The 23558-nt window shown below is 34.1% G+C and overlaps 1 protein-coding gene across 2 annotated transcripts in view; it reads left to right on the top strand.

Annotated features, from left to right (window-relative positions):
* Nucleotides 1–23558, top strand: part of cop1 (COP1 E3 ubiquitin ligase) — a 29712-nt gene that overhangs the window by 4884 nt on the left and 1270 nt on the right. Inside the window, exons 5-19 of one of the 2 annotated variants that reach the window (XM_088928211.1) lie at nt 634–753; nt 2398–2466; nt 2903–2962; nt 3562–3653; nt 5490–5544; nt 6600–6714; nt 9023–9158; nt 9806–9949; nt 11357–11465; nt 13914–13995; nt 14315–14431; nt 15931–16048; nt 16810–16934; nt 19866–20026; nt 22130–22174. In XM_088928211.1, coding sequence (XP_088784337.1) covers nt 634–753; nt 2398–2466; nt 2903–2962; nt 3562–3653; nt 5490–5544; nt 6600–6714; nt 9023–9158; nt 9806–9949; nt 11357–11465; nt 13914–13995; nt 14315–14431; nt 15931–16048; nt 16810–16934; nt 19866–20026; nt 22130–22174 — 1548 coding nt within the window. Of the gene's footprint in view, nt 1–633; nt 754–2397; nt 2467–2902; nt 2963–3561; nt 3654–5486; nt 5545–6599; nt 6715–9022; nt 9159–9805; nt 9950–11356; nt 11466–13913; nt 13996–14314; nt 14432–15930; nt 16049–16809; nt 16935–19865; nt 20027–22129; nt 22175–23558 lie in introns of both variants that reach the window. The other variant, XM_088928210.1, reaches the window with a different exon arrangement.

Genomic DNA, 23558 nt, shown 5'->3' with positions numbered 1-23558 from the left:
AATATAGCCTTATTTTGCGTTTGCTGTTAGGATTACAGTATAAGATTTTTGGTTGTTTATTAAGGAAGACTTTATCCAGTCTTTAACTCGTGTGCTTTATTATGGAAAACATTTTTTGTTCCTGTTTCATTGGGGTATAAATCTGGGTGAGACAGTAAAGCAATAAAGAAATTGAGCTCTGTGGCCCAAAGAAAGACAAGGAAAATATCAGCCAGATGTCACCCAAACAGATTTTGCTTAAATGTAACATGATTACACAGTGAGCGGTGCTGTCGTTGTCTATTGAGTTAACATTTTTTTCATACCAAGGTACAGACATTACTTCCAACATATCTGAGCTAATACAGTTTCATGTGAAACTAAACATGTGAAAACCATTTTTTGTATCTTGAGGCTAAAAAGCTGGAAATGGATTCATCTTTCTTTCCTCCTCTGTGTTCCATTACTGACTCTTTGTTTTGGAAATCTGTAGCCACCAGGACAGATGGAGAACAATAATCTGGATTCTTCCGAAAATGTGATTATTTTTTTACAAAATTAAAATGGGCATTTCTCATTAGATGAAAGCACTGGCAGATGATAATGAGGTACTGTGTGATGTTTTGTATGTACTAAATTTATTTTTCTTTTCAGAATGGGCATAGATGGCAAGTTTTCCAAGATGTGCTGGGTACAGATCAAGAAAATCTGGATCTTGCAAATGTGAATTTTATGCTGGAGCTTCTTGTACAGAAAAAGAAACAGCTTGAAGCGGTATGGTGTCCATAGTGTTGACATTACCTTGTTTTGTAGAAAGTATTTACAATATCACAATCCTTTGTATAAAGAGCTATCTCCTGTTCTTGGTTTTTAAATGTACTTCTATGTAGTTTGCACTCATGTTCTCTGGTTCATATTTCAGTGTTTATTCTGATGAAGTCCACTGGTTTATCAGTGCCATTGAAGCTTTAGAATACTTGGAGGTCCTCTCTTAGTCTTCCTTAAAATCCTAAAAATTAATTTCCTTCCTTCTTCTCTGGCTGCTCTTTTAGATGTTTTTATAACATGATGACCAAAGTTAAACTCAATATTCTCAGTACTGCATTATCTAATTTTAATCAAACAACCTCGATTTAAATACTTAGATCATATATATCATAATATTTTATAGGATTTTTTTAATTGCTCCCCCATATTAATGTAAATAATATGTCAACATAAAATTCTAAGGTTTCATAAGTAACGTCTTCAGGTTCACCATTTTGTGTTTATAGTTTTTTTGTCACTTGCATGTAATACTCTTTAGCATGTGTAAGTAAAATGTCACCTGCCGAGTGATTCTCCAGTATTGGATTCATCTTTTTAATTTCCTTTGCTGCTTCTGCAGTGTTTGCTAATCCTCCTATTTTGGTATTGTCTGCAAACTTCAAAGATAAGTTTAAGTATAAGTTTAGATCATAATTTTTTGCATCATTATTAAGATAAGTTCATCTTATTGAGTTCCTCCCATAAAAAACCAGTAATGTGACCTTGCCAATACTTAAGTTTCAAATTAGAATTAATTTGATCCTGGAATGACTTTTAACCTCGTGCAGAATATTGTCAATACATCATTCTTTCTGTCTTATAGCAGATGCACACTGGTTCATGCATTTGTTTTTTTTATGGATCAACTATTAACATGTTGTACTTCCAAGACTCCTTAAAACATTATTTAAGTGACAGTATGTTTAGAGTTGATCAGCTAGAAACCTCACTAGGTCCCATGCAAGCACTCGCGTACCTACTGTCTTGGAGTCCCTGCACTGGCTTCCTGTGACATTTTGAGAGTAGTTAAACTAACTCTATATGGTATTTACCATCAGTGTCTAGTCACAGTATCTGTTTACTCCATTCCATCATTCCATGCAATTTTTGCTCAGCTGGTTCTGGTTTATTGTGTTCTCCCACTGTTCTGCATTCCATGGGTGACAGGGTGTTTTGTTGCTATGACCAAAAGCTCTGGCATCTTCTCGATCTGATTTGTGTTTTTTTTATGTTTTCTTTTTTGAATAGCTTGTCCATTGGAATAAATCTTATCATTGATTTGGTTAGTTTTCTACTCTCTGTACTTAATGTTTTATAGTTAACATGTTAATTATATTTTAACGTCTAGTAGTAGTTCACATTATGTTCATTAAACTCTTTAACAACCCATAAAATGTCCTTCTTGGTAGGTAAAGAAATGTTCAGGTTTTAATTGTGATTCATTACATACTGTTAGTTCATTTTCTTGTTCAGATTTGGATCTTCGGTAAGGACGTTTGCAAACAAATGGCTCAGCATCTATTCATTAGTAACAGACATTTACGAGACTTTCCTATATTGAAAAAAGTTGTTGCTTATTATTGCTAGCTTCATTTCTTTTTTTTTCAAAAGGAATCTCAAGCAGCACAGCTCCAAATTTTAATGGAATTCCTTAAGGAAGCCAGAAGAAATAAACGTGAAGTAAGAATTTTCACTCTTAATAATTTCTGGTTGCTAAAACATAATTGTATTATATGAAGATAGAGACAATGATATTTGAAATATTGCAGTGTTTGTTTCATTATTATATGGGAACGTGACATAAGCATGTTTTATCGTACATGACAGATATTTAGGTAATTAAAAAATGTTGGATTACAGTAATTTCTCTTATTTAACAATTTTAAATTTCTTGATAATTATAAAGTGAAACACATAACGCAAGTATAAGCAAAATTACTTGCCCATGGAATAGAACACTATTTTAAAATACTAACTATAAAAGAAGCTAATGGTACTGCACCCCTGCCTGCTGAGTCTAGTTGTCTAACCCTAGCAGTTATGTCAGTGTCTCAGAAGTGACAGTGTATTTAGTGGATAAAATATATTTATGTCCTTCATCTCTTTACTTTGTTAGCAACTGGAACAGCTACAAAAGGAACTGAACTTTTTGGAAGAAGATATTAAACGAGTTGAGGTGAGAAAAGAGATGGATTAATTGGAGTGGGAGAAATACTTTTCAGTATTATTTATAAACTAGATTATTGCTTAATTTCAGACATGTTAGTGTGCCATTTTGACTTTCTTGCATTATTTTGCTTTAGGAATCATGGAAATAGAAAGTGTTCCTGGTACTTTAGTTATGCTAAATAGGAAATATATGATCATACTTTGGTTGTGGTATGAGTTAATTACAGAACAAAAAGAAATGTTAAGATGTGTGTAAGATGTCCACTTTTGCTTAATTTTAAGAAGTTTTAGACCCAGGATTGTCACTCATATGGAAGTTCTTGAGAATTATTAGAATTATTACTAGTTTTAACTATTTTCTAGAAAACTGCAAATCTAGCTTTGTTTGGAAAAACATTTATTTAGTTTATAACTTTTAGTTTTTCATGAATTTTCCTGTCAAATGTGTTCATTTAATTTTTCTTTAATTCTGAAGCATTTTCCCATTTCTAACTCATTATTGGACCTGTTGAGGCTGTAAAAAAGAGTGCAAAAAATGTACCGAAGACATAATTCTAGTGGTAATTTCTCTGTTTTGAAATGAAAATTTAGCATGTTCTTTTTCAGGAAATGAGTGGGTTGTATTCCCCAGTGAGTGATGTGGACCATAATCTGGACAGCACTGTTCCTCAGTTTGAAGCTCCTTCTCCCTCACATAGGTAATGTGGATCTCATTAATCTGAATTTGTTTTCAGCATGTATTTTTAAATGTTTTGACCCAAATTTCTGTAAGAAAAACTTTTGATTAGAAACATTAGCACATTGCAGATAGGTACTTTATTAATAATTTTTGCCACATTGATTTTGCTCATCTTAAATAGAAAAAAACATACAGTCTTAATTTAAATCTTAATCTAAATGGTGAAGTTTTGCAGTGTCTCCTAATGTTGGTGTAAATGTGTTTTAATACAAGAGGTATTCCAAATAATGCTGTAAATTAGGTAATGGAGTAAGTGCATGCTTTTTCCTTGATGTTTTTCAGCATTATCTTAGGAATCAAATAGTGAATTATGAATTATTTTTCCATGCATTAAAACGAAGAGGGACAAATTCTATATTAAGATGAAAATGAGTGCAGCCATAAAATGCTGTAATTAAAAAAAATTCTGCATAATATACCTCATCCTAGTAATGATTAGTATGGAAATTAAGGTGCCTTTAAGGCACTGACTGTACAATGATGGGAACATCAAACTAATGTAAAAATACATCGTGACTAAGTTGTATCTGAGTGCTCAAACTGCTGATTCCATTTTGGCTAATTAAAACCATTTCTCAGTTGTGCTGTAGTAATTTAAAAATAATTAAATAATAAAAACATTTTTTGTAGGCTTTTTGTAGGTCCTGAATAGATATTTTTGTATCTCTTTTTATTGCAGCTTTAATTATATACAGCAGCGAGTTCATTTCAGATAGTCAAGAACTTCCTTCCAGAAAATTGATTGACATGCTTTGCTGCATTTGGACATAAACAATATTGCAGCATAAGCTTGTGGTTTAAAATATAAATAAGTCACGAGTTTCATCCAGCTTCCTTTCATACAGCAGAGGGAAGTTTTTTTTTAATATTTTTTGATGTGAGCTGACCACATGCACACGTTTCCTGTTAGGTTCCCAGTGCTAAAAAATATAAAAAACTGTACTTTTGTGTTCACATATAAAAAAACAGCCACACAAAGAGTGATTTTGGTTGATAGCTATCAAAGAAACACACTTGCCCCAATATAATTTTCAGACTTGGTGCTAGCCCCTTTGTAACTGTACAGATAACCATGAATTTATGCAGTTAACAAAACTATCATAATTTGGTATTCTATAAGATTCTGGCAACGAAAATACTTAAATATTCCTTTATTACCAGGTTCTTTCACTGAGTCATACTAAGAGTTTTTAATGTCTTCACTTTGTTAAAAATGTACAGTTGTATTTTTATTAGATGGATATCTTTGAAATATTGTTCCTGTCATTTCACATCTATAACACTACAAAGTTAAGCAGCCAGATGTATTCCTGATCTTAAAGGATTGTCATACTCTTACAGACTAAAGAAACTGAATCTTTTTATCTCGATACAGAAAAGGTTGTGGATTCTAGACCAAGTTATTAAGAATTCTGAGGGGCATTAACTAAGGAAACGTATTTAAGATCAGTAGCAATATAAAAACACAAGTGGAAATTAAGTTTAGCGCCAGAAGACATAAATCAGGAGACAATTTACAGAGTGGATTTTCGAAATCTGCAACTATCTCTTAAGTCATATGATTAAAGCTGAGTCTGTGGGAACCTTAAAATAAATGATAAAATGTGTAAAACATCAATCAGCGTGTAATCTAATTATCAAGGTTGGCCAATTGACCCCCTTTATTTTTTTCAATATTCTTAGTAGTGTGGTGAGCCAGAACATTTTTGGTTTTGTATCTGCTTGTATGTTGAGTAAAGTTATATTAGATTCAACTGCAGTGCAGTGCTTGATTGTATTCTTTTTTGTTCAGTAGTATTATAGATTCCACAGAGTACATACAACCGCCAGGATTCAGCGGTAGTTCCCAGGTATGTGATTTTTGAAAGTCATATTTTCACCTTTAAAAACTTCCTTACGAAATCCTAATGTGGCATTGTTTATTAAATTAAGCACATTGTGTTTAACATGCAGTATTTATAAAAATGTAACTAATAGCTTATTTAATTATTATTATTGCACAAAGATTAAGGAATAAAAACAAACATATAGTAAAGCATGTATGTACTCCAGTTCAGGGACTTCAAGACCGTAGGTAAGTGATTGCTTGAATAGGACCTAGTCAGCTGCTGCTTGTGAAAGGGGCTTTTGGTCATCTGCTAAAGATGGAATTCTTAGTGGTGTTCTCTTAGATTTAATTTACAGATTTTGTATGTGTTGAAGATGTTTCATAGAAACACTGGGTTTTCTCATGATTTTTTTAAATTGTTTTCTTATCATTTTGAATGAAATCAGTTTTATATATATATATAATCTGTCACTGAGATATACAGAAATGAGAAATATAGTAACACGGCAACTACCATGTAAAATTTGTGACTGCCTTAGCTCCGTATTTTCCATTGAATTCACAAGTATTAGTCTTACAGCCAGCCATAAATATATATGAAAGGAATGGTTAATCTATTTAAATACTTGTGTATTCCTATTATGTATTTTATGCTAATTTTCAGTGAGGTTTTTTAATAGTATCTTTTTTTTTACTTTCACATCACCAGTTATTGATTAGCGGGTAGCAATTCCAAACATTTTACACTCAGAATTACAGATAATCAGGAAGTAGTAACAAATAGGTTTGTTGCATATCTTTCTCACTAATTTGTCTCGAAATCATATCATTGTATACTGCACAAAATGAACAGATTCAGTATGATGTGAAAAGGATAGCAGGTAGCAGCCCACTGCATCCTTCCTTACTTCCTCATTGAAGGGTAGAGGAAAAAAAAACGTTTTACTTAAATTATGAAGTGGTCATACAAATTGTTGCTTTGTTAAAAATGGTATATATTACAGAGCATTAAGTTTTAACTGAAAACAGTGGCTCGTGTCTTGTAAGCAGCGCTAGTAAAGTCATTTATCCTGTCAGGGAAAGAGGCAGCCCTGGTATAACAGCACCCTGGCATCACGGCGGAAGAGGCTTACAGCTCACTTTGAGGACCTGGAGCAGTGCTACTTCTCTAACAGGATGTCTAGGATAACGGGTAAGTCACTGTGCCCCTCATTGTTTTTAAGCAACCTGATTTACTCTATAAACCAAGACTGATTAACCAATTACAGTTCATGGCACCTCCCTACACCTCTGCTGAGGTGCCATGTGAAACTCTGGTTCTCATCTAATAGAGCTGGTCTCACTTGATTTTAATTGCAGCTATAGAAAGCAGTTAAATTTTACAGTAGGATTTAGGATTTTAAGGAATGATTCAATTTTATTTTTAGTGCATTTTAATATAATGTCCATTTGAATTCAGTGTAAAATGTTACTATATTGTGAACCAGTGTTAAAATGCAGAGTACATTAATGTAATGTGTGGGTTTGGTTTCTCACATTTTTACTTGGCCCAAATCTTATGCAAGTTGGAAGTTGCATGAACACATAAGAATGGTAATTCTCTATAATATTGCAGCGATCCTACCATATTTTCCCTAGCTGTGCCTGTAAATGAGGCAAGAGAGACAGGAGAGCAGAATTGCAGGCTTATTAGTGTTAATTGTCCACTCATGGTTAACAGGTGTGTTTGCTGATCACGAAGGGTGGTAGTGAGCAAGAGAGAATATAGCAACAACCGATGGCAATCCATGAGGTTGAGAAAGAAAGGAAACTTCCCCTGTTTATATAGGGAGAGAGAAATGAAATGATGAATAAAAAAACACATTTTAGAACCTAATGATTAGACTAATGAACAGGTATAACATGAACTTAAAAAATATACAGTATAGGAAATGATAATGACCATTTTATTACTGTATAGAGTATTGTTTAGTCATTAAACAAAAAATGCACAGTTAAAAATAATCTTTTTGGTGCATCTCTGACATGATTGCAATGTAGGCTACTCATAATATTCGTATGAAAGAGCGCTGGATAAGATGCATTAGTTACCACATGTGCCCGAAAGCAAAGTGAGAGTGAAGTGTAGAGCAGGGTGTAGTCCTGGTGGAGGGCTCATTATGCTTACTCTGCTCTAATCACGCGCGGAAGAAACCAGCCACACAGCTTGCACTTCACACATGTAATGTAAACTCTCTGTAGCTAGCAAATGTTCTTGTGGAAACCATAGCACATTTTTGCATGAAAACGAATTTGCATAACTCAGGGAGAGAGTGTACCCTTCATTTCTCCACATACTGCGTAGCCCAGTGTGCCTTAAATTAAATCCATCATAGAAACCTAGTAAAATCAGTTGCAAGTGAGCAAACCCGTGTACATTCTAAAATCGCTGGGGTATCTGATTTGTAGACTTAACTCATGAGCAGTGACAAAACCTCCCCAATGCAAAAATAAACAACCCAAGGTTGGCGTTGGTGTTTATCTAATAACTGCAGCCAAAATACTAGAATAGGATATTATAAGAGTAGGAGCATCAACACCAATTTCCTGGCTAAATTTAGCCCTGGGCTTTCATTTTTACTTTTCAGAATGTTTGCATATTTGTTTTTGACTTGGGAAGTTGTCTCACAGTGCGTACGTGTCTTGATTTCAGGCTGTTAAGCCTGGAAAGGGTATGTAGACTTTGTATAGGCACTATGTATCTATGCATTATCAATTCATTAATCCTGCTACAAGTAATACTGTACAAGCTATCCCATTTTTAGAGGTTATTTTCATAGTATTAGGCTTGAAAACAACACAGCTAATGAGTTTAGCATAATATTTTCCTAAATGAGCGAAATGCATTAATTTATGTCCCGGGAAGAAAAAGACATTAATGTACTGCAGGGGTCACTTTTATTCAACAAATGAGTCTATTATCTCTTGCCTCCATTTGCTTCAAGCAGTGTACACTGTGGCAGCAAATTTACAAGAGTGTTTAATTCTCTCTGGGAAATCATGCTCTGTGAGAAGGGCTGTGTGCCACTCAGCAAGTGTACATGGTCATGGATCCCATCAGCTCACACGCCAATCCACTGCTTCCCAGGGGTTCTCTCTTAGGTTCATGTCTGATGAATAAGGTGGCCTGTCCATCATATCTCCATTGCACTGTGCCAAAGCCTGAAAAATGCATGTGACTTGGCCATGCGTTATTTTGTATAATTTTGTGCAAAGTAAGATAAAATACACAAAGAGGCTGAGCTTACAAATCAAAAATAATTTCTAATAGTTTTCTGAAGTTATAAAGAAAAGCTGCACTTTGCTGGCATTATTTCTAGTGTTGTCTGTAGAGGGTTTCAAGGTATTTAAATTGAGAAAACTCATACGTTTCAGTAATATTGAGCAAGCTTTGTGTAGAAAAAGTGCCTTGACAATTTATAAATATTATTCTGCTTTTTTTCTGTTATGTCCTTTCTCAGATGAAAGCAGGACTACAAACCAGCTTGATGATTTTATGGAGTGTCTTTCCAAATTCACACGCTACAATTCTGTAAGACCACTTGCAACATTATCTTACGCCAGTGATCTCTACAGTAGTTCCAGTATTGTCTCCAGGTACGGTAACATTTTTTAAAGACAGATATGAAGAAATAAATGGGATCTGATTTTTTTTTTGTTCCAGTTACCAGTATTATCAAATTTTGGACTGGACTGATTTTTATTTAATCAAAACTTAAAGAACAACACATTTCTCATATAGAATTATCAGTCAGCTGATTAATAAATTAGTTATATAGGCTAATGTTCTCTAATTTATCAGAAGATCTGTATTTCAGGTTACAGATAAGGTTTTAAAGCTACAATGGATAGTGCTTCAAATTCTAAAGATAATTTTTGGTCAGGTGGTGGCAGTCTTGTATAACAGCATAATTTACTTATTTTTCTTCTGTTCTACAAAGCTTCTTTTATTTTGGTTTATATGGTGCTGTCATTCTTTTGTTAAGTGTCAAAGAAAAAAAATATTCTAAAAAATGACTTTATAAGCATGATAATTGCCTATGTGTATTTGAAATCACTCTTAAGGTACTTGCATCCTCTTTTACATTTATTCAACCTTTTCTCAGGTTTTATCAGTACCAACAAAATTTTGTGTCACTGGTAATACATACGTGTTTTAAAACATCACAGTGCTTACAGTCAGGACTGTCAGGCAAGTAGTCAGGCTACTTGATAACTTTTCTTTTTTCCATTTTGTGTTCCAGTATTGAATTTGACCGTGACTGTGATTATTTTGCCATTGCCGGTGTTACAAAGAAAATTAAAGTGTACGAGTATGGAACTGTGATTCAGGATGCTGTGGACATTCATTATCCTGTAAATGAGATGACTTGTAACTCCAAAATCAGGTAATGATTTTGATTATTCATACTCCGTGAAACCACTTTGACACTTTCCCACTTCTTAATCTTAAAACTTGACAAAAATATTCAGATTAATTCTTGCTGGCATAAATTAATAGGTGCTAATCCCTTCACTAATCTTTCAGCCTTTTCAGAAATGCAGCTTGCTGATATGAAAGCCAAAACAGGGAAAATGTTGACATTTGAAACAAAAAGAAGCATTTAAAAAAAAACCCTACCTGCTATAATTCAAGGCTGACCTTGTTTTATATGCGGCTCTGAGTAACTTAATGAACTCCAAAGCTGTTTAAATTGTATGCTTCAGGCACACTGTCGTAAAGCCTCTTGAATCAGTTTAACCTGTTTAAGAATTAAATTAATATGGTAATTATAAGTGTTATGATTTTAAAAAGGGAGCAACGTTGGCATGGCTTTTAGGACAGTTGCCTCACTGCTTTAGGTCTTTAGGCGTCCTGCTTCGGGTGCCTGTGTTCTTGGAGCTTGCATGTTCTTTCCATTTTCACATGGGTTTTTCTGAGCGCTCCCACCTCCCAAAGAAATGCTCATTAGGCTTGAATGTCTATTCTCTGACCCTCCACTTGACTGGCCTCCATGTCCAGGAGAAGAAGATTCAGTGCTCAGTCCTGCCTTGTCCTGTGCCTTTGTGATAAGGTCTGGCTTGCTACTTTGCCAGATGGGATAAGCAGCTTACTGATGATGGATGAATTATATAGATGTATAAATCTTTAGTACATCTACATTAGCTGAGGTGCCAAAAGTGAAGTGTTAATATAAGTTCATCGGCTCTTAATATTTGTTTAAGAACAGTTCCAAGTCAGTCATTTGTACGGCTGAACAGCAGAGAGGTTTTTTGAGGACTGTTTTTGAGGACTGCTTGTTAGAGATTTGCTAGACATTTCCAGGACAGAAATCTCTGTAACCATTGTATGTTATTGATTGAGGTTTTTAATGGATGTTAGAGTGCACTCAGTAAAACACTGGAAAGTATCAAACTTCTGTTGCCATTGTAGTATATTTTCTAAATTGCACCCAATTTTTGAAGATGTGCTAAAATGAAGTATCAAATAAGAAATTAAAAACTGTAGCCTTTGGCATAGCTTTGACAGCTTTACTGTGCAGTTTAGCATAAAATTATGTATTATAGCTTCAGATTATATTTTAAGAAGTTATTTTCAAATCACAGTGTTTGTTAAATGTATTTTGACAAATCTCTTGGTTTTGATGTACATAGGATTTCTGTTTTAAAAATGGCATTGACGTTTTAAGCCTCAATGCCCAAATTTGTTTAATAATTTGATAAATCAAAATTGGATTATTATTTTGTGTTTAAGTAAACATTTTGTTTCTGGCATGCAAAGCAGAAAAGACATTGATTTCCCCCTGTCTTTCTAGCTGTATCAGCTGGAGTAGCTATCACAAGAATCTGCTGGCAAGCAGTGACTACGAGGGCACTGTGATTTTGTGGGATGGCTTTACTGGGCAACGATCAAAGGTTTATCAGGTATGCAACAGTTTCCTCTGCTTGTTTGTGAAGTGACCTATAATAAATCTAGAAACTCGTTGTATTTTATTTGTTTGAACTTGACAAGTATATTCAAAGGTTTTAGAAGGCATTCTTGTCTTTTGTCTTGATGCCTTTGTAACTGACAGCTGTGTTAAGGAAGGATATTGCAAGGTTCTCTACACAGCAGAGAACAAATTCTTACCCTTCCTGTAGAGCAGCTGTTCTTAACCTCTTTCAGCCAGGACCCAGATTAAGTTTAGGAGTCATCTTTGTGAGCCATGGTTCGCTTTTGAATGAATCTTTATTTACTTCACTGTTGTCTACCATGTCTACCAATAAATTATATTATTTTACTAAAATATAATGTTTAAGAAATTAGGTATGCGTACAAAATAACAAAATATTGTAACGCATACGGCCGACAGGCACTGTGTAAGAGCCGACTTACCAGAGCCGTGACGTCACCGCCCTTCCCTGTAATAGCAGGACCACAGCCGCTAGGCTGGGGAGAGATCTCTCTTTAGCTTACCGGGCTGGGTCCCTGTTGAGTGACGCCGGAGGCCCGGGTTCGCGTCCCCGACAGTGCGGGGCCGACCGTAAGCGGCAACGGCAAGGGCGCCCGCCAGAACCCCGAAGCGTTACAATATGATTAATAATTAGTCTATTAGTCGGTAGTATGCAATACTATCAACTAATTGCAATACTACTTTTATTGCAATACTAGTATGCAATGCTACTTTTACAAAACCACAAATATTAGAAAAATAACACAAAACTAAAATCAATATGTCAATGTGAATAGTGACTGTGCAGAGTCTTTTTAAGTTCAACCATGGCTGTGTATTTTTTAAACCTTAAGTTATGCTCTAGTTGCAGTTGCTTCTAAGCTTAAATTTTGTGATATCAAGTGCTGAAAACCTGCTTCACACAAGCAGGTTGTAGAAAACGTAGTGGATTTGTTTGCTTTTGAAAATTGTAGAGCAGTGTCTTGTCTTTCTGAATCTCTTTGAATGCCAGCCATGCTTGATAATGTCATCAGGTAAATCTTCAACGTCAAGGTCAAATGGGCTGTGAACCCAGCTGTATTTAGACGCATCCTCTGGGATATAGCGGTCCTTTTAGGAATACGTCTTAATGTTACACACGCAGGAATGCTCGATTACTGGGAGGTATAGTTGACGTTTAAACATAGATGTACAGTACACTCTCACTTTAACAGAGTTCACATTAACAGACTTCGGCTTTAATAGACGAACTCTAGTAAACGGGGGCTTTGCTATGTTGATTTGTGATCTGCAGCTAGTATCCTGGCCCAGCACATGAATTAAATTTCAAATGCAGTGACGGATGGCTTTAGTGATTTTGTAAACATCACGGTTTAGTGAATAAAGGAACCTATGGTGAAGTTTTGATTGCACCCACTTTAAAATGGGTTCCGTAAGAAATTGAATAAATGAATCCAAAATGAAGGCATCATATTATCCCAACTCTACAATGCTAACAAGATGATGCCAGGACGTAGGAAAGGAAAGAAAGGATCTTAGCATTATGTGTACAAATGCTGACGGCTTCAACAGTTTGACACCTGTAGCTGTTGGCAATTCATGGAGGCTGAGGGTCCTCAAAGATATAATGAATGAGCTTGCCACTAGTCTATTACCATTCCAGAAAAACTTGGTTTACTTCTGACATTTTTTTATGTCCTGAGTTCTTTGATTTCAAAATATCTCATTGGTAATTAAATGACAGTCGGGCATACCGGACATCCATTTCCCCCTATTAGTCTGGTAAAGCAAAGGTATACTATACTATAATATAATACAGTTTATTTATATAAACAGTACAGTGCATGAATATGTTAATACACAGTGCATACTACATGCATTTATGTGTCTAGAAAGCATATATAATACACTGGCTATTTTTTTTCCATATAGTGTTTTTGGGTTGAAAAAAGTAATTCATGATTTAACAGACACCCTTTCGGTAAACTGTTATTTCAGTTTATTAAAGAGGATCGTGTTGACCTAGCCAAATGGCAGGGCAACCCATTTTTGGGTTGTGATCCATAGATTATGAATCTCAGATGTAGAGGACAATGGTCAAGACAATTTAGATTTTAAAAATTCCACCTTGTAATATCCAAATCAGACCTCCATTTATGTGAATCTTTAATTCCAAATTAGTGTATTTTTTTAGGTATGCTTTTAACGGACTAAAAAGCTCTAAAAATACTAATGTAATTCATCAAAGTCTTCATATCTGTTCAGGTAGTTCTCCATTTGCAATACTGCTGGGAAAATTAAGATTTGAAAAGTTTTAAAATGTCTGTACTCTTTTGGGGGGAAAAACATTAGTTTTTCCTTAAGTTTTTTTCTAAATCAAAATCTGGGAAATGTTACATTTATCCTGTAACTTTGAAGCATCTCTCCATTGACCTTTTAGGAGCATGAGAAGAGATGCTGGAGTGTTGATTTCAATCTGATGGATCCAAAACTTTTGGCTTCTGGCTCAGATGACGCAAAAGGTGAAGATAAAAGGAAAAAAAATTAAACTGATAAACTGATTGATAGTTTAAGTCTTTTTAACGCTACATAGTAGTTTATAGAAGCAGGTAGCTTAAGTTTTGCTTCTCAGAAGAAAAGAAAGTATAAATTGCTCAAAGTATTTCTTATTTTTTATTATACTTTTAGCATTCTGTATAATTTGAGGTCCTCAGTTCTGATAAAATTTTCTCATTTTTATCAAGTACTTTGTTTTCATTTAAAATATTAAGGTTTTAATATTATATTTGTTCCATTTACTGTTGATAATATTGAATAATGTTTCATTATTGTTATTTGCAGTGAAATTATGGTCTACAAACCTGGATAATTCTGTTGCTAGCATTGAGGCCAAGGCAAATGTGTGTTGTGTGAAGTTCAGTCCTACATCACGTTATCATCTTGCTTTTGGTTGTGCAGGTAATTTACCCATTTATATTTTAATTACTGATCTGAAGAGTTTCTTTTCCCTTTTCTAATTGATCAAGTTTGTTAATCTTGTACAACATCCTGATATGAGAGAGGAAAAAAAAGTTTATCTCGGTGTAAAATTAAACATAATGTGCATATAATTACATTGAAATGTTGGAAGATTAATTTCTGTACAGGCAAGTAATTATTTCTGTTAATATTTTGAATAAAGAGTATTGGAATGACATTCTGAGCAGTCAGTATTGACATCAGCTATTGTATATTGTTGTATAGAGCCTAATATATATTTTTAAAAATATTTTAGTTTCAATGCCAACAACTAATGTTACATGTTTCCATACTTCATACATGTAGACTGCATGACTGTCAGACAGTTGTCAGAAATCTCTTGTATTTTTCGTTCACATAAATCTCAAAGTATGGCCGCAACACAAATAATATTATTGGGATGTTCTGGTCACCACTTTTGAATTCTGTTTGTTGTAACTGTTATCCATACCAATCAGTGCAAGCACCCCGCTTTCTCTCAAACCTTGTCATTGGGAATTAATGTTGCATATTGTACTGACCTTGTAATCTTGTGGTTAAATAATTCTGAGTATTAAAATGTTTTGTCTTAGAAATTGTATGATTAAAACTGAAATATTATCTGTTCACCTTGATCAGAGCAGGATTTTTAAACGGCAGGGGCTTGGAGTTTAAAATCCAGCTCATATATCCACAACACTTGTTAATCCTCCCTGTGGGAGTGGTGCTAGAGTAATGGTTCAGTCAGCTTTTGCGATTATATAAGGTGTCTCACAGGAACACGTGTCACCACTTGGATCAGTTCTGCTCTCCAAAGTAATTTGTCACCAGTTCTTATGGGTTAATCAATGAAACTGCTGGTGAGTATGTTTAAGATTGGCTAAGTGGCCACTTACAGAATTGTATCAAATAGTTTGAGAAGCTGTTAAATTGTCATGTTTATGTGCTTGGTTGAAAAACGCATTATAAATCTAATATTTTAAAGAGTTCAATTTAAAAATTGTTGAATAAAATTCAAGATTGATACAATGATTATTCAAAGTGCTCTTAATTTTATAGATGACAGCAGGACTGTATCTGTTTACATTAAAGTGCTTGAAAGTTTATTGTAATATAAAGTCACAGTAAATCTAAATTTTATTCTCAGAGCTCCATTAGGAATGTTATTTCCTTGTTTGGTAATTCAGTAAGGCATTGTGCAAAACTGATGAGAGAATGTATTGAATGTGACTTAATAGTTAGAATTTTCCGCTCATTTTTAGCTGTGCTGTACAAATACATTTTATGTCTTGTGGCAGCAGGGCTTAAATAATTGTTAAGGCCAGATGTAATATAGACGTTTTTTATAAGGAAAGTCCTGCTCTTATCTTGAGGAATATATATTCTGAAATTGATTACTGTCAAGATCCCAGACAGAGCTGAAAAATATTAGATGTGATTTTTCCTGTGCTTTCTTCCAGATCACTGTGTCCACTACTATGATCTCAGGAACACTAAACAGCCTATCATGGTGTTTAAAGGCCACAGAAAAGCAGTTTCCTATGCTAAGTTTGTCAATGGAGAGGAAATTGTGTCTGCGTATGTTTGCATTTTCCTTTTCTTCTTTAATGGCAACACCACATTTAATCGAAAGCAAAGAATACAGACTGAATTGATTTACATTTTCTGTGTAGATAGACAATTGATGTGTAGGGCTTTTTCATAAAAAAAATCTATTGGTCAATTTTTAATTTTAATTGAACGTGTTAATACTTTGATTGTACACGTACAATCACATACCGTCACTGCTTGTATATCTTTAACTCCACTTCATAAAATAATTTCATAGCACTTAATTCCTCATGTTCATAGGTCAAAATGAAGAGGGGGAAAAAGTCAGTTGAACTGTATTTTGTGTATATTTAAATGAAGTTCCTTTTTTTCCTGTGTGCTGTTTATGATGGTTCATGGTGGCTTAATTAATTTTTGTCCTGATCTATAAATGCATTTTATTTTGGATCTAGGTGTTTTAAATCAAATATATCTGTAGGGACCATTTTAGAAAGTCTGATCATTTATTGGCGTTCCCTGACAGCTTGTTGGAATACCTAAAGCCCTAACCAGGTTAGAATGTTCTGATTATACAGCAGTATTTACCTATTGAAATCTAGACAGTGGAGTGGAGTGGAGAAACAACAGCTATTACCTCATTATCACAGGTGTTATGGCACCTTGTTTTTGAAAGGGGAATTAAATCGTTTCCCATTAACCTTGACTATGTTCAAATTTACAGTTCGTTATACTTTTCTGACAGAGATTAGCAGACCCTTTTAACATGTATCGTGATCCTCATTTTGCAGGTCTACAGATAGCCAGTTGAAGCTGTGGAACGTAAACAAGCCCCAATGTCTCCGCTCTTTTAAAGGACACATTAATGAGAAAAATTTTGTGGGTTTGGCTTCCAATGGAGATTATGTTGCATGTGGTAAGCATTATCTTTGTGCTTTTTCCAGTATTATTTTCTGGGACAAATTTAAGGTAGAGACTGAATTTTCATCCCTGTGCTTTTTTCTGCTTGAGCCTCCTGGCGGTACACTTTATTAAGAAGCCTTTCTGTTCTTTTTATTGGTCATTAAGCACTTGTCTTACAACTTTTAAAATCCATTACCACAGCTCCGGACCTGACCTTGACTGTAATGTAGTCTCATCTCTCAAGCATTGTCCTTCATCAGCAAGCACACTAAAATTATTATCCCTTGAAAAATCCCTATTAGAATTATTGTGAAGTGAACGTTTTTAGATGGTGCCTTTTTCTGAGAAGCTTTACATGCTTGTTATACCAGTGGCTGCTACCCTGATAGTGTTTATGAAGCAGCTTCCAGCTGCGTCAGACTTGTACATTTACAAAATTGTACTGTTTAAATTTTAGGCTCCCAAGTAGTAAAGATTTTTAGTGTAGTGGAACTGATAAGCTGTGAAATTTGTAGGAAAATTTGGGGTGCATTAACTATGTATTCCAAACTATTTCACAATCATCTTCTTATTCCTTGCCCCAACACAATTGAAACTTTTGATTTCATCAACGAAGCAAAATTGCGCTTGAAACTATGATACTTTTTACATCCGCAACTGTTCCTAAAATGTTGTGAGAAATGCAGTCCATCATACAAACTGCTCCTGCTCAGAACTGTTGTAAATTAACTCCAGACCTACAATTTACTCCATTATTAACATGATAAAATTAACTCCATTACCTACAAACTCCATTTGTAGGTAAAGTTCTAGTACAAATTGGATGAATATAAAAATGGTATTCCTGCATAAAAGAAAACGACTAATGACAAATCAGTTACAATATGGCAAAGTAGGGTTCCTACATACATGAGGGTAACTGTCTTGCAACCACTTTATTCTTTTGCTGAAATACATCCCATGATGCTACTGAGCACTGTTTGACTAAATTTCAAAGTCATCGTTGTATGACTTTGAAATTTAAAATGTTGTAATGGATAAAGCTTAAATTAAGCTGCCTAGTTGCCATTTTGTTATGAAACTTAAAAGTATCACTGTCTTAGGAACCACAACTCCAAGTGTTTTGAAATTTGGCAGATTTCATCACACCCAGCTTCACACCACTCATCACATATTTAGTGAAACACCTTATACTATTGAAGACTCTTCTTCAAACACTATTTGGCCAATGCACTCTAATGGCTCAGTGGATAAATGCATAGGTGGGTTTATCAGTAAAGGTATCAGGCGGGTAAAGATACCAGGCAGGGGTAGGGGATATTATTTGACCAGGGCTTTCTCAGCTCCTGGTGACACACGAAGCCAAGTACTTCCTTGGTGCTTGCAGGCTTGTGGTACTGTCAGTGAGGAATGTTTCCAGTCGGCTTTGAATCTCTCAAGTGGTGCTACAGTGCCTGTGACATTACAAAACACATGTAGTTCAAAGGTGAGTGGGTTGAAGGAGTCTGCCTGCAGTTCCTCATTCTCACTCCTTTGACCAGTGAACTCCAATGATTACTAGGTATCCTTCTGCTTTCCTCTTAGTTTACTTGCAGTGCGAATTACTGTAAGTGGGTAGGAATGTTCTTGGAAGGTTTTGGAATTTATACGCGTCCATCATGTCTGTATAGATTTTTTCTTAATTTTGTATGATTAAAATAATTGCTAATAACCATGACAGAACTATTCAGCAGGGAATGAATTGCTTTGATCTGTAGCTTAGGCAAATACCATGTAACATTACATTCTTTCTCCTTTCTAATTACAGAATTACTTTCCTGCTTGTAAAACTGCTGTGAAAGTGATACATTAACCATGAGATACAACACATTTTTACCTGCTAACAAGAATGTCTTTAAATAAAGCAACACACTGCTGTAGCTTGCACCTCATGTCTGAGTTAGTGACCTGTTATTTAAATGCAGTCGTTTAAGTCAATGAATGCTCTTTAAGTGTGGTTTATTTTTAGATTTAATTACTGTAATACTGAGAAAAACCTTCAGCAAATTAGCTGTTGTTTTATTAGAAATTTTAAATGTAAGGTCATGAGGCTGATAAGTTAGTTCAAATGATTTAAACACATATTATCCACCCCTTCTTCAAACATCACCAGGACTGTATAATCAAAGCATTGGTATAAACTTCTATTGTTAGAAATAACCAGTCATCCTTTGGTTACCATATGTTACAGTTTGTTTCAGAAATAAAAACATGCATCAAAAATAGTCATACTGTTTTTACTTTTTGAATGAGAGACTCTTGTGTATATGAGTTTAGGCTCTAAATAGATCAGGTAATTTTCCTAAATTTTGTCAAACCATTCTTTTGTTTTCTGCAATGTCATTTCTACAGGTCAGTCCACATTATTGAATCCCAGACTTTTCCAATTACAAATATGTGTTCCTATAAAATTTAGTGCAAAGACCAAGATACAGTTTAATTATACTATCTTAATTATGTTCTGCTGTGACTATTTTATATTGGGGAAAAAAAAGTGATGTTTGTAATTCTTGAAATCAAAAGCAAGATTACTTATTCTGCTCTGGAATTGGTCCAAAGAAGGATTACCAGGTACCTTTCTGGGCCTAAAGCAAAGTCCAACATTGGCAAACTAAAGAAATGAGATCTTTTCAGTCTTTTAACAGAGAAGACTATGAAGGAACATGAACATGATGCAAGTTTTTACAAGAGTGGACTTGTTGAGGACATAGCAGGCAAAATTAACCATAATAAGGAGAAAAACTATGGACAACGACTGTCAATGGAGAAAGTAAAGCATTTTTAAGGAAAAGGTTATGATATTCTGAAAAGAGCTGCCTTCCAGCTGCCAGTTGTGTATATACATTTCACTCTATTTCCCAGCTGTTTCTTCATCATCTAATATGTCGTGTTGTTTCATACACAGGAAGTGAAAACAATTCCCTCTATCTGTATTATAAGGGGCTGTCAAATACGCTATTGACCTTCAAATTTGACACTGTGAAGAGTGTGCTGGATAAAGATAAAAAGGAGGATGACACCAATGAGTTTGTCAGTGCAGTATGCTGGAGAGCACTGCCCGATGGGGTAAGAGACACAGTTTTATATCACTTCTATTAAATTTATGTATTTCTGAAAGTAACTAATTTGACAGGCATCTATACTGCATTTCAGGATTTTAATCATGGTTCTAAAGAGCCCCTGTCCACTAAGTTTGATAGCCCACCTTAAAACTCTTTTAAAGACTTGGAATGTTTGTTAACCAGTTATTCATTAATTGAGCAGGTCTTGTTGTTCCATGACAGAAACTCTTTTCCTCAAAGGCTTAAGAATTTTTTTTTAAGTTATTTGTGATATATTTCCTAGAAAACTACCTTCAGTCAGTCATGTCTTTACAAAGATGTGACTTTGGTGACCTAGGCCTAGTGGTTTTATACCTTTATAAACATGAGAATAATACCTGACATACCTCCTGTGTATTTTATGCACATTTCAACTTATATGATTCAAAATATTATTCTGAAATCATTTATATTTTTAACATTTGCAATCCACAATGTATTCTTTGTCTTTTAAATCACATTTATTATTATTTTTAATATATTTGTAACCTAACTTGCAGCACATAGGAAAATACTAATTGGATGGCATCCACTGAAATTCGTACATTGCTATGTTTTGGTCTTTTAAGCATTTTATGTTTACACCTGCTGCCCACTTAATGGGTTTGTGTTAAATTATTTGCCATTTTATCTGTCTCACTGAGTTTGAGTTTTTAATTCAGATGAGGTCTGCTAAATTGGATTATGCAAAAATCTTATCGTTTGTTTCAAATCTTATAAATGTGAAGTGTGTGACACTAAATATGGTCTTTCTTAGGTTAGTGGGCTAAATATAACATTAAATGCCAGAAGCCATTTGATTGCAATAGTTGTATTATTAACCAAATCCAGTACAAGAATAAACAGGTAAATAAAAGCCAATTTTCTTCAACCCACAAATATGTGCATTTGTCTTCTATTTGACATCTTGCATACAGCTAACTTAAACAGGGATCTCTCACCTTTGTTTTACTGTCACACTTCAGAGTTTGGGATTTAACCCAAAAATATGATAGATTTTGCTGAATAATAGGTTTATTATGCTATTAATAAACCTCTAAGAAACCTGGATAGGGTAAACAGACGTGGTAGTATTATTTTTTGTGTTTATTCCATACCTGTAGGTAGACAAAATGCCACACTGTTAACACCCATTGCTCTTGTCATTTAGAGTTAACAAGCTTAGACAGAACTTTAGAACAGAAATGATTTCACTCATAAAAATCAGTGCACCTGAGAATTTTAAATGTGCTATTACCTATATACTAAAACAGACCATATATGAAATTGTGAGAATTTATGCATTTTTTAACATTTTAATGTAATTTAAAATGGTATTAAAAAATAAAGAATCTATTGAGTAATTTCCTGCATTAAGTGGATAGCGGTAAGAAAGTTAAAAGCAATTTTGTTGAATATCTTCATTTCAGAAAGATGAAACCTTGCTTATTTTGTGGTGATTATTCTGATGTGTTGGGTTTTTAGGTGATGAGATTGCATACTGTAGAGCCACTTAGTTTCCTGAATAGGAATTTAGATCAGGCAAGTCATTGAAATGCCTAGGAAAAATGTTGTACTGGTACATTTGCAAATGGTATTTGAGCATGAGTGACAGCTTTAATCCTCGTTAGAGATGCATTGATGTTGAATCAGTATAATCTCTGATAAAGGAAGCTGAAATGTCATTTTGTATAGTTTATAAACAATGTCAAACAAAACGTTTGAGTGAAATTACTTATAGGGCTTACAGATGAAGATAAATTATAGTATCCCCTATGAGACTCTATAAAATGTCAGCTCTGGATTTTTGTAAAAAATCATTGTTGATTAAAATCGGACTGGTCTAGGTTTTTGCCATCATTGATTGACTTGTAACCATGATAAATGTCCTGTGAGACTGAAATTCATTAACTGGTAACCTGAGAAGCGAGACATTTTCTAGGAAGATTTTCTCTTTGCGTTAAACCTGTTTAATGCTCTGGTTGTTTTAAGGTTCCTAAACTTTTATTCTGAGCATTGGAATGGAGCCCTCAACAGTTGTATTTATATGGATTATGTTCTCATTTTCCAATTTCTGTTCTATTCTCAGGAGTCCAATGTTCTAATTGCAGCCAACAGCCAAGGCACCATAAAGGTAAGTGGTTTATTTTTCTCTAGAAAAATGTGATATATTTGGTACCGTAGACAAGGTTTCTCTCTTGAGCTAATTGGCTTAATTCAGAAAGATAGTAAGTTATTCTGTGAAGGCTAGGGAATATTTGTCCATGGTTGATTTTATTTTACAGTTCAGTTTGAGTAATGTAATTAAATGGTACTATAATATTAATAATGTTTCAGTAATGATACTGCTGAGCCAAATCAATCTGGGGGCAATTAACGTCTGAAATCAGGTATAAGGAATACTCTTTCCAGCGTTAAGAGAAAATGTATAATTTAGAAAATATGTATACTGATATTTTAATTCTCAATCAAATATTCTAAATTCAGATTTGGATTGCCAAATAATTCAAGTTGAGATTTTAAAAATATACTAACAAATCAGTATACAATCATTTTATACAGTATGCATTCATTTCTAAGGAATTTGTAGTTGTGTAATTTATTTTAGAGACCTTTGTGTTTTGTTCGTAGATTACATTATCTGAATCAGAAGTGATTTTCTGTTGTGAGCCTAAATGAAGTTGATTTTTTCTTTCCAAAGTTTTACACAAAAGCAGTTACAAAACAATTAAACAGTTCACCTTGTACTTTGGGTGCAGCTAAGAAATTACTTTTCCGCTAAATGTTTGCATGTATAATGATTAAAATATGTGATTTATTTGGTAATTTTTTAAAACATATCAGTTGAAAATTGGAGTTCTTCATACACGGCCACGGCCGAAACGTTGCATTCATACATACTGACCGATCATAGGGATGTCTTTCAAAATATTTTCACAAATTTAAAATGAAGGAAGTGTTCTTACAATTGTGGAGATAAAGTCACACACATCAATCCAACGTAGGCTTCCCTAAGTACCATTTTCATCAGTATTGTACAGAGCATCTGTGGAGAGCACAGCACAATGGAATCATGAATGAAATAAATATTTTAATGTGTATATATATATACACACACATCAGTTTTGTTTGTTGCATTATATGGATTTCATTTCACATTTCTAATTTACAGAGAATATAAATTATTGTCTAGTATATACATTACTCTATAGTCATGTGTAAGTGTACAGACATCTAATCTCTGGATGCTAGACTACCCATCTAGTACTGACTACTCACTTCCCAATGGTTCTTTCCCTTAATAAAAAAAAACAATTAAATTTATTTTTGGTGTTGTGGAATTATAGAATGCTTACCTTACTAAAGTTTCTTCAAATGTGTTCTTCAAATGTGTTTAAGACTGTCATTTGTATACAGGGCTTTACATAATACCCATATTATTATTATTATTATTATTATTATTATTATTATTATTATTATATTTTATAGCTTTGGGTGGTTTTTCTTAATGTATTGAT

The sequence above is a fragment of the Atractosteus spatula genome, chromosome 11 (assembly GCF_055471065.1).
Source record: "Atractosteus spatula isolate fAtrSpa1 chromosome 11, fAtrSpa1.hap1, whole genome shotgun sequence".
NCBI lineage: Eukaryota > Metazoa > Chordata > Actinopteri > Semionotiformes > Lepisosteidae > Atractosteus > Atractosteus spatula.
Note: the sequence above shows the minus strand (reverse complement) of the source record. Positions and strands in the feature narration are given on the sequence as shown.